The 11,667-nt window shown below is 41.8% G+C and overlaps 1 protein-coding gene and 1 non-coding gene across 4 annotated transcripts in view; both read left to right on the forward strand.

Moving 5' to 3' along the window:
• PPP1R21 (protein phosphatase 1 regulatory subunit 21) overlaps nt 1–5,444 on the forward strand; it is a 56,876-nt gene extending 51,432 nt beyond the window's left edge. Inside the window, exons 18-20 of one of the 3 annotated variants that reach the window (XM_007459986.1) lie at nt 1,254–1,352; nt 2,371–2,499; nt 4,755–5,444. In XM_007459986.1, coding sequence (XP_007460048.1) covers nt 1,254–1,352; nt 2,371–2,499; nt 4,755–4,784 — 258 coding nt within the window. In that variant the 3' untranslated portion in view covers nt 4,785–5,444. The remainder of the gene's footprint in view (nt 1–1,253; nt 1,353–2,370; nt 2,500–4,754) is intronic. The other 2 variants (XM_007459984.1, XM_007459985.1) reach the window with 2 other exon arrangements.
• Nucleotides 5,445–10,326: 4,882 nt separating this feature from the next.
• On the forward strand, nt 10,327–10,399 carry TRNAE-CUC (transfer RNA glutamic acid (anticodon CUC)). The gene has a single exon. It is a non-coding gene; the product is annotated as a tRNA-Glu (tRNA).
• Nucleotides 10,400–11,667: the final 1,268 nt, after the last annotated feature.

Here is an 11,667-nt window from a genome sequence, read left to right on the forward strand (position 1 = left end):
CCTGCTGAAATAAATGATGTGCCTAGCTTAGTGATGCATAACTGTTTGATAAGATGATCAGTAGTGATGGCTGTTGAGCTGTAGAAAACGGGGAGGACGGCAAGCTGGATGACTCACCATAGAACTGCTGCAGTGCTTACCATCCCAGCCACTCAGTGCACGCAGCACATCATGGTGGCCTGGTTTGGATCCCTAACTGCCTTCTGAATTACTCTCTTAGACTTGACTGTCATCCTCATGAGGACCCGTGCTTTGCAAAACTCTTGCCCTCTTTTTCAGGTTCAGTGCTGAGCACACAGATAGATGTGCGGTTAAAGGAGGGTGGTTGATTTGGTTGGCTTAACTTTCCTGAAATTCTCTTGTGAGGAGTGAAATGAGTAACCGGGGAATTTCTGAGGCTGTTTTATTTCCAAGAGATTTGCTTATCTTAGTAAATTCTTTCAGCACAATTGTGGCACAAGAATTTTTAAATTGTTCTAGTTTTACCTTGTCTGTAAACAGGAAGTGGTAACCCCCTGTACTACTTTACTGGAATGGTTGGTCTGAGCGTCTGATGTTGACATAACATTCGAACATGTCTTAACAGATCCTCCTTGTCAATCTCATGGTTTATCAGAAAATTTAGTGATCCTTTTAATGGCACGCCCTCTTTGAACAGTAGTATGAAATAGAATTTTTCTTTTTTCTTCTTGATCTGCTCTGTCTCTGGATACCCTTGGTTAGAATCCCCAAAGAAAGCAGGTGGGCTCTTTGAAGTCCTGCACTCACTTTTTCTTTTCATCTGTAGAGTGGGGCTGTAAAGCTTTTATTGTTCCTGTGATATGGTCTCCAATAAAGGACTTAAAACACGAGAAAAGTATCTTAGGAATCATATTGCATGATGCCATTGATCACTTTTGAAATAACCACTTCCCTTCTTATCCAGTGTGGGTGTAAATGAATCCTGGGTCAATGTAGAAACTTCTGGTGGTTTTGTAGCCACTGGTCATCAGACTAGAGCTAGGAAAAAACAGCGATGAGCTTGGGTCAGTAGACTTTTTTTCCCTTATTAAAATGATGAGAGTGAGGACCACATCTTTCTTTTGTGTGCTCCAGTGTGTGGTACAAGGCCTGTAGATATTCAGTAGATATTTGTGGAAGGAAGGGAGGAAGTACTTATGGTTTGGGGGATTGTTTTCTAGTAACCTTCCCTGAAGTAAATTTGGTTTGGGGAAATGGTCCCTGGGATAATTGAATGTTTTCTGATTTAACAGTGCCGAGCACTCTCTAAAAGACTGGCCTTGGCTGAAAAGTCTAAAGAGGCACTGGCAGAAGAGATGAAAGTAGCCAGTCAGAACAACAGCAGACTTCAGGTGAGTTCATGCTACCTAAGCAGTGTTAGTACGTTTTTTCATTGAAAGTTCTTGGGCGAAAAAAATCAGCATTTCCTTTCTCAAATGGTGGCATTTAACCTCTAGACATAACATTTTTCTAACCATTTTATTTCTAACTCATTTTACAGTAACATCTCATTTATGTCAGGCAAGAAGTAGTTGTTTTATTTATTGCTCTGACTTTATTTTAATTGTAAGTAGTTTTGTAGCCAGCATTTCTTCGAATCGTACTTATTTACCCAAAGTCCTTCCTTTTTCTCCTCCTTCCAGTTAATCCTTGTCATGGTGGGCAGGAGGCTTGTTCTGTTCACGTGACTCTGTTCCTTCTCTTTACTGTTTCATAAAACTGACGTAAACTGAAAGGTAGGGCTGCAAAATATTCCTCCTTACTCACTGCTTTGTTTTAAAGCCTAGCTTCCAGAAAGCCCCTATTAAATATAGAAGTGATACAGGCAAAGAAATAATTCATGCACTTCCTCCTGGTTTCAAATTCGTTTATCAGATTAGCTAGGAGCACAGGATTAGATTTTAAAAGGTCAAAGAGAGCCCGAGAGCTGGAAAGAGAGAGGAAGGTGCTTCGTCCAGGGAGGGCCTTGCCTAGAGGACGGTGGGCCGTCAAGGTGTGGGGTAGTGGGAACGTGCCAGAGATCACCTTCCCCACCTCACCGAAGGTTCAGGAAAACCTAAGAGAATTGAGAAAGATCATATAGCCCTCTTGTTTTTTTTTGTGACATCTTTATACCTGTCACAGAAGGAAACTTTTTTATTTTTGCAAAGAAATTCCAAACATATTTTGAAGGCTGAGAAAAACCTCTGCCCTGTTTCTTTTAACTTTGCTCTCTTGTTAGGCCTGTGGCTTAACCTTCATATTAATTGATCAGATAGGTCATCTTGATAGGTTACTTTTCAAACATTTTTTTCCTAAATTACAAAAGCTTTAGAGTGGTGTGACTAGTGGGGTTTTGCTTTCTCTTTTCTTTTTTCCCTGGCCATTTAGGATGAGCTGACAACTACCAAGAGGAGTTATGAGGATCAGTTAAGTATGATGAGCGACCACCTGTGCAGCATGAACGAGACACTATCTAAACAGAGAGAAGAGATTGACACACTGAAGATGTCTAGTAAGGTAGGGGAGGAACGGGTCTCTCTGCAGTGTAATATTTAATATTTAATGTATTTAATACAAGGTATTTCATTGCTGTGTGTTTCAGAAAGAAAAGGTTAAGAGATCTGAAGTGTTTATAAATCATTTCACTTGTCTTCTTATCTGAAAGTAGAATGAAGATTCTTTGAGTTGTAAGTTGAGAGGAGGTCTAACCTCTGAGGCCCTAACACTGTGACCATTGCTTTTTGGCATTTTTGGCATTTCTGCTACTGTTCTGTTAGTTAGGAGGATTCTTGGGGGGTTTATGATGGGGATTACTCTATCTATGTGAATCTAAAATGGTGCTATTGAAGAGTAACCTTCTTTAGCAAATTTATTCTCATACATATTCATATAACCTAGGACTGTCTTGTCCTTTTAATTCCAAAAACTTCATAGATTTCATTTCCCATAAAGCCTCTGCTTGTCCAGGCTGGGGGTCAGTAGATATTGGTAAATGTTTTTGTGTTGAAGGGCGGCATATCCACGTATCATGTCTCTTTGTTGTATCATAATGTATATACTCTTACCATGAAAGGTAAGCTTCAAGAGGCCAGAGAGTTGGTTTCATGCATCATCTCAGATGCTTGGCATATTTTGGTAACTCAGACAATACTCTGCCACCAGCAGCTTGGATTTACTGTCTCCAGCCTGTGCTCTTTGAAATCCACTGCTGCCCCTTACTGATCTAGCAGGCATGTATTGAGTTCCTGCCATGTGCTGGCTCTGGGGAAGACATAGAGATGAACAAACTATAGCTTCATTTTAGCATCTGCCAGTGGTGGTACAGAGCAGCATCCTGCTCAGTTGGTATCTCCTTGGCAAATGTATCATGTTAATGCACTAGAATCTGCGTTATGTAATTTTGCTTCTCAGTGTAGTTTTGTGTTATTGTTTGGCCTCTGGCTGCTTCAGAGAATGTCTGTAATGCTTTTCTGGGACATCTTGTGATGATTGTAACCACCCAGTGTGGTTCTGATTCGGGTTCTCCAGTTACTTGTGCTTCAGGAACCTTAGCTTGGAGGTAGAGGGTGGAGTGTTGGGCCTCCTTTAACCCTTTTGGCCTCTTGATATTCCATCAGGGCAATAGCCGACTCATGTAGGAAGCATATGTGTTAGTGGGAGTAGTAGGAGAAAGCCTGCTTTAGCCCCTAACATTTGAAAAAAAGTAGCAGTGATTATAGGGAAAGTTTTCAGACCTCAGAGCTGCAGAAGGCATTCGGTTCTGAATTGAGAAGGGTTATTGTGGGGTATAGCAAAGCTCATTGTCCCAAAGGTAATTGTATTGCAGCCACTTTAGAAGTGAGGGAAGTTTTAAGCCCTCTTAGAACTTTTTAATCTAGCCCTTAGAATATCTGTCGTTAATAAAACACTGAGTTAGAGATCATTCTTCACTCTGTAGTTTCTGTTGTTAACCTTTCTTTGATCATTCTGTGGTTCCTATATTTTGCACACCTCCCCCATTTATTAGTCCTTTAAATTGCTATGGCATCATCTAATGGCTGAGTTGACATGGCCTCCATTGGATACCAAGTAAACGTCCTGAAACCATTTGTTTGCTGTGATCTTGCTCTTAATGTTTGTGTTCTGCAATCATTTCCTAATTAATGAAAAAAAGTATTTGTATGTAATAGTTAAATGTAGGAATTTGAACCTCTCCAGAAAGAAGAAAAGTTACATAAAACTGGAAAGTCCAAATCTCCATATGTGAGGGAATTGGGAATAAGTTAAGACATCTCTCTGACATGTTCTCAACTGGTATCTGATCTTCCCCTTGACAGTAATCATTACCATTGGGGTGTTAGTTGGCACATGTTCAAAATTAGTACCTATTAAGACCCTTTAAAAGGTGTTTATTTCAACAGCAAAGGAACATGTTCAGGCTAAAAGTTTTTATCAGCTTTATGAAATCATAAACTACATTGTCTTTGGAACAAAATGAATATTTGAGGTTTGATAAATCCAAGATAACTTTCTTTTTCTTTCTTTATTGCCTGTCCTCAGACCCCAGGGGAATAAGGTTCATGGACGGAGAAAGTGTGGGGAGAGTTAAAAGTAACAAACCGCTCTGTGATTCCTGTTCAAAAGTTAGCGATGCAAGGTTATCAGCTGTTCTCCCTCTTGGAAACTAAAGTTTTCCACAGTGAAATATGGCTTCCAGACAGCTTAGTGTCTAAACTGCGTGATGATTTTTCTAGAGGCTGGCGTTCTTATTGTTGACATTTTTCTTTGCACAGGGGAATTCTAAAAAGAACAAGAGTCGATAGTTTACAGAGAGCTGGTTGGTGACTTCTTTGCAGAGCTGCTACTGCTGTGCGGAGCTGCGGGGCCGAGACTCCACGTCCAGGGCTGGCCGCCTTCAGGAAGCTGGAGTGTTGTTGGACCTAGTAAAGTAGTCAGTGTTGTAAATGGCCTTGAAGTATTTAAAATATATTTGTAACCAGTAAGGTAAATCCAGAATTTGATGTTGACAGTAAAACGGAAAACAGTACACATACCATGGATATTGTAGGTTTCCTTATGCTGTTTTTACTGTGCACTTTTTAAAATTAGGCTTTAATTTCAGTATGTAAGAACAACAAATATTTTGTATATTTTCAAACTCAGTGATATGGTAATCAATTTGGTATCTGTGGAATAGGTATGTGTTTCTGGATAAAATGCTTAAATTGTCAAACTGTCATTAATTCTTGCTGTAATTGAAAGCAGTTTCCAATTCTTTTTGAAGACTTGTTCATTCTCTCTCTCTCCCTCCCTCCCTCTCTCCTGCTCTCTCTCTCTGTCTGTTCTGGAGGGAGTGGGCCTTGAAAACTTCAGATCTTGTGGGTTTATTATCATTGTCTTCAGCTCTTCAGTACCCTCTCTGTGTTGGAATAATAGCTTAAGGAAATTGATGTCAATAAATTTGTACTTATATCAAACTTTCAGTCTCTCTATGAAAATCTGATGAAGGAAACTAAAACTTATTAAAGTAAGCTTCACAAAATTACCAAATCCCAATTGATTTTGATATGATCTTTCTAATCCCCCAAATTGGAATAATCGTACAGTTAATCCTTTATTAAGGCTTTGAGTACCTCCCAAGGTACTTGTAACCATGCTTCAAGCAAGGACCCTGAGCCCTTTCAGGCTCCTCTTGGTTTCTTTCATAAACATTGTGTCATTTCAGTGTATATTTCACAGGTGAAATTTCTCCCAGCACCTCCATCCCCAAGTCTCTAAATGTATTGCTCCTTTCTTCTGAGTTTCCTGCACATGCCCATTTCACTCCAGGTCCAAGTCCCCAGACTAGGTCCGCAGACCCGAAACCCCTTCTTCCTCACCTCCCTGCCTGCAGCTTCATCTCCTTTGAGCCTCTTCTCTAGGCAGTTGCTAGTCTCCCTCCAAAAATGCTTTATTCTGTTTCACCTGAGAGCTCATCACCAGCTTCCCTCCGTGCTCAACATAAAGGCCAACTCCTTGGCCTCTGGGCCACTGTAGAGGCAGACTCTGGTGGTTGGGCCCAGTCCCCGTAGTATGAAAGTGTTTGAATTCTGTCTCGGGGATCTCTGGGTCAGTCAGCTCAGTCCCATCCTCCCAGCCCTTTGAGTCCCTAGCCCCTTTGCCCTTTCCATTTTCTGTGACCTGCTCATTTTAATTCTCCATCAACTGAACCAGCTGTTTTCACTGCAGCTGCACCTAAGCCCCCAAGCACCGTGCTGATTAGCTCCACCGTAAACCTAGAGTTTCCGGCTCCTGCTAGACCTTCAGTGTTCTGTGATGCTGCATTTGGAGTTTCTGGTCCATTTCTCTTCCTCCTTTGGAGAGTTTGGGATGAAGGAGTGACCTCATCTGGCTTATGTTTTAGTGGAATTGTGGGCTGCTATGCTGAGAATAGATTTTAGGGGAGCAACGGCGGAAGCAGACAGACAAGTTGGGAAGCTACTGCAGTAGCAGGAGGCTGTTGAGAGATGATGGTAGCCTGGACTGTGCTGGTGGTAGTGGAAGTTGTGTGAAGTCTACTTCTGGATTTATTTTGAAGAGAGTGGATAGGAATTGCTGAAATTGCAACTCTTTTCCCCGTACACTTCTATTACTCTTCTCTGCCTTGTTTTACTCCTAATATTGGTTTGGCCAAAAAGTTCATTTGGGTCTTTCCATAATATCTTATGGAAAGACCCGAACGAACTTTTTGGCCAACCCAATACTTATCAGAATCTAATATACCATATGCTTTGCTTACTTATCTTATTTATTGCCTGTTTCCAGGCAATTTATTGCCTGTTTCTTCTAGAAGATACAGCTCCACGAAGGCAGGTTTTTGGTCTAGTTTGTTCACTGCCGTCTTCCCCTGTACCTGAAACACTGCCTGGCATTCAGTGAGCATTTATTTGTTGAATGAACGTTGACTGGGCGGAATGTGGAGTGTCAGAGAAAGAGGGGTCAAAGGTGAAGCCAAGGATTTTGACCTGAACAAACCTGACTGAGAGGGAGGGTCGAGCTAGCTTCCACCTGGTTGTGACTTAGCCGAACACCTGGGAATCACCTTGGATTGCTCCTCGCCTGGCACATCTCATTTGCTTATCTTGTCCTACTGAATCTTCCTGCCTTTGCATATCTCTCCGTTCTAACCTCTCCTTATTCGATACTTTAAATCCAGTCGTGGCTCCCTACTGTTTGGATGACTCGTCTTCCTGTTCTCCAGACCTCCCGCCCCTTTTACCAGACTCTTTCTGAAACATATCTCTGCAGAGCTGTTTCCCTGTTGGAAAGAAGGCCTTCACAGTGGCCCCTCATTGCCCACTGGGTGTGATCTGGCTGTAGCGTATACAAATGAGACATGTACGCAGACCATCGCTTGCTTTCTCCTCGGTCTCCTCCAAGCACCCAGTGTACTCTCCCTCTGCCTTTCTGAAACTCCTCAGACCTCTGGGTCAGGAAGAGTTTCACTTCTCCTGAGGCATGGGCCTGTTTTTCTAAGTTCACTTCTCCTGAGACGTGGACCTGTCCTGTTTTCACATTTACAGAGAAAATGTGAATCTTGGGTTGCATCCCTCTTGGCTTTGGTGGCTGGGACTTGTATCCCCCACCAGCCGTGAGCTGCCAGAGCTCCCAGACCAGGCACCCTTATCGCCCTGCTTGGTGGCTGGTCCCACAGACTTGCAGGTCGTACTTGTGGACTGCTCGGCTACTCTGTAAGGGTCAGTGCCTCTGGGAGGTTTCCTAGGGTTCCCTGAGGGACAGGGCAGGACTGTAGAGGGTGCAGTTCGTTTCCTGACAAAATTGTCCCCTTTTAACTGCTAAGATCTTCACTCTCTTGGCAGAATCCCTTGCCAAGGCATATAGTGACCACCATTTGTTAGCCATTTACTTAAGTCAGGCATGGGTAAGACTTGACAGGACTTAACTTCATTGGAACCTCCAATAATTGTATCTCATTGGTGCTATTACTGTCCCCATTGTATAGACAGAAAACTACGGCTTAGAGAGGCTCAGCAGTTTGCCCACAGTCACACAGCTAGTACGTGTAGGGCCAGGACTCAGATCCAGGCTAGTCTGATTCCAGAGCATGGGTTATTCACTGCTGTGGTGTGAGCCTTTTACATCAAGGGCATTCAGTTCTATTCCTGCAGGTACTGTTGGTATATATTTGGAGGATAAAATATTAAAGTTCTCAGTAACTCCTACACTTCATTCAACTTTCCCTTCCCATTGTCTTCATTAAGTATCCCTACCCCTTCTTTCAGCATTTATTTAGCTTCTTGGGCTAATGGCCCGGGTACAAGGTTTGCTTTTGACATGATTTTTTTCTTCTCTGACACTTATTTTTTTATTTCCTTGAATTTTATTTTAGTTATTTTTTTATACAGCAGGTTCTTATTAGTCATCCATTTTATACACATCAGTGTATATGTGTCAATCCCAATCTCCCAATTCATCCCACCACCACCCGCTCCCTGCCACTTTCCCCTCTTGGTGTCCATATGTTTGTTCTCTACATCTGTGTCTCTGTTTCTGCCCTGCAAACTGGTTCATCTGTACCATTTTTCTAGGTTCCACATATATGCATTAATATACGATATTTGTTTTTGACTTACTCTGTATGACAGTCTCTAGATCCATCCATGTCTCGACAAATGACCCAATTTCGTTCCTCTTTATGGCTGAGTAATATTCCATTGTATATATGTACCACAGTTTCTTTATCCATTCATCTGTCGATGGGCATTTAGGTTGCTTCCATGACCTGGCTATTGTAAATAGTGCTGCAGTGAACTTGGGGTGCATGTGTCTTTTTGAATTATGGTTTTCTCTGTCTGACCCTTATTTTTATTTATGTGTTCCCTGTTACACAAACCTTCCCAACTACCAAATTCTGAATTTAATAAATTTATGCCATGATGCTGCCCCTTCCTTATAATCCTCTTTCTGTACAACCTTCATTGTTATTTCTCTTTTCTTAAGGGAATTTTCTATAACCTACACAAAACTAGAGACTAGTATGAACCCCTATGTCCCCATCACTTCTTATGAACATTTTGTTAATCTTGTTTCACTTTTTTCCCCACAATTCTTCTTTTCCTGGAGTATTTTAAAGCAGGTCCCAGACATTGGATCATTTCCCCTGTAAACACTTTGGTTATGTATACTTTTGTAAAGATGGTGAGCTCTAACTTCTAAATCTGCCTTAGCCATTTCATCATTCACTCAACAAGTACGTGTTGAGTGCCCGCTGAGTGCTCAGTGCTGATGAGACTGCGATAAGCAAAACAGACATGCTGGCTGCCCTTGAGAGCTTATAGTCTGCTAGTAAGGCAACAAAGTGATCGTGAAAATGCATAATTACAAGCTGCCATATGTCATCCATCCTGCCCTGGGCTTATCTCAGACAAGGCAGCAAGTGAGAAATAATACATAGAGGCTGTAACATCTTCTATTAAATGTCTGTGTTTTTACTAAAGTTACAAACTCAGTTTGAGTCAAGCTGTTCTAAAAATACTTATTACAGGGGCTTCCCTGGTGGCACAGTGGTTGAGAGTTCGCTTGCCGATGCAGGGGACACGGGTTCGTGCCCCGGTCTGGGAAGATCCCACATACCGCGGAGCGGCTGGGCCTGTGAGCCATGGCCGCTGAGCCTGCGCGTCCGGAGCCTGTGCTCCGCAGCGGGAGAGGCCACAACAGTGAGAGGCCCGCATACCGCAAAAAAAAAACCAAAAAAACAAAAAAACTTATTACAAAGAAAAAACGAGGCAAAACAAACAAAGTCTACTGCTCCTCCCCCTCATTTCATGCTCCCCAGAGCAAAGCACTTTCACTCACTGTTTTGCTATCTGTCTCCATATTTCCAAATGGCATGCTACTTTTGCTTTTCCAGTTAGGCATTATGAATTGACTTCGCAGTTGGAAGATGAGGATTTGTCTCTGTTTCATCTTCCTCCCTCTCCCTGCTACTCACATACATGTACGTGCTTTCTGTTTTCCTGTCTTCTCTTCAAACTAGCTACATCAACATTTTGATTAGGCCGATATTGCATATATACTTTAGTATGATTATTTAAATGCTGTTGGTAGCTGGGTCATGTAATGTACTATGATGATTTTTCCTTTCTTGTACAACTCTTTGTTTTCCCTGGAGTAAATAATTGCCTGTCTGTCTGTTTGTCTGTCTGTCTCTCTATCTATCATCTATCTATCTATGTCTTCCATGGTGCTTATCACTAATTTATTCCTAAATTCTCTCCCAGGTGTATAACTCTTGTCTCAGTGTGGTCAGATTCAAATGGGTGTTTAGCTAAATTTATCTTCTTCAAGAAGTCTCTCCTAGGGAGTTCCCTGGTGGTCCAGTGGTTAGGACTCAGTGCTCTCAATGCTGGGGCCCTGGGTTCGATCCCTGGTCGGGGAACTAAGATCCCACAAGCCGTATGCTGTGGCCAAAGGAAAAAAAAAAAAGTCTCTCCTAGAGTCCTTCGATCTGCTCCAGGCTATTCTGCTGCTGTCTTGGGATCTCCCTGCCTCACCATCCCAGGCATCAAGTGTCTTCTGCTCTTAAAATAACTCTGTCTCACTCCACGAGCCTTTCCAGTGGGTGTCCTTTGCCTCTACGTGCCATTGCAGTGCCCTCTCAAAGAATCGTCTATTCTGTCTAGGCCTCTTAAAGCATGGAAAGTGAAAAATGAGAGATAATTCTCAGTCTAGGCACAGAGTAGGAACTCAGTTGGCTGAAGTCCACGTAGAACCAAAAGAAAAAGAAAAAAAAAAAGAAAAGGGCTTTGAATTAATCATTCATTGCTTCCTGGAGAAGACAGAATTCTCAGAACTTACTGAAACGACATTGCCGACTTTTTCTTCATTACATACTGCATGCTTCTTGTTGAAAATGTGGAAAATGAGGAAAAGTGTGAAGAGCACACATCTCTTTTTGTAGAGATTCAGCTATTAATATTTTTGTTTATTCCTGTTCTTTTTCATGCATATATATGTTTTTAATCAAAATTAGGATTATGTTATAAGAAATTCCAAATAAAGAAAAAGGGCTCTTTAATGAGATGCAGTGGGGTGGGGAGGTAGGTTTGCTGGCTGGACAACTCCAGGGGGCACTGTTCACATTCTGTTCTGCAGCAGGCCTGGGTCAAGGGATAAGATGCTCCAGGCACAGCTTGAGAAACTATGATAGCACATGTCTTGTTATGCCATTTTTAAACACCACCCCCCATTATGCTGTTATAAGCAGGACTGCTCACTTTCAAATTGATAAAACTGGATTCTCCACTGCTTTTGGTAAGAAACTATATCAGTTATACTAATAGATACTTTTTAACAACGTGACAACTTTCCAAGTTCATTGTCCACTAAAAACAAAACAAAAACTTGGCTGCACTATTTCCAAACAAAAATGTGAGAAAAAAATAAGTAAGGAACCAATTAGCTAAGAAAGCCACCAAAAATTTGGAGCAAAAAGCTCTCTCCAAATGACCATGAATTAAAGCTTTCTTCGTAATAAAAATCCTCAGACAGAAAAATGTGCAGTTTTGTTCTATGCAGCATTGACCTTGGCAGTTGTTCCCAGCTCTTAAAAGGCTTCAAACTCCTCTATAACTTTCACATATGAAGATAGCACCTTGGTTGATGATGGCTAAGAAACCATCTGGCAGAGCCACACTGACAAGGAAT

The sequence above is a fragment of the Lipotes vexillifer genome, unplaced genomic scaffold (assembly GCF_000442215.2).
Source record: "Lipotes vexillifer unplaced genomic scaffold, Lipotes_vexillifer_v1.1 scaffold666, whole genome shotgun sequence".
Taxonomy (NCBI): domain Eukaryota; kingdom Metazoa; phylum Chordata; class Mammalia; order Artiodactyla; family Lipotidae; genus Lipotes; species Lipotes vexillifer.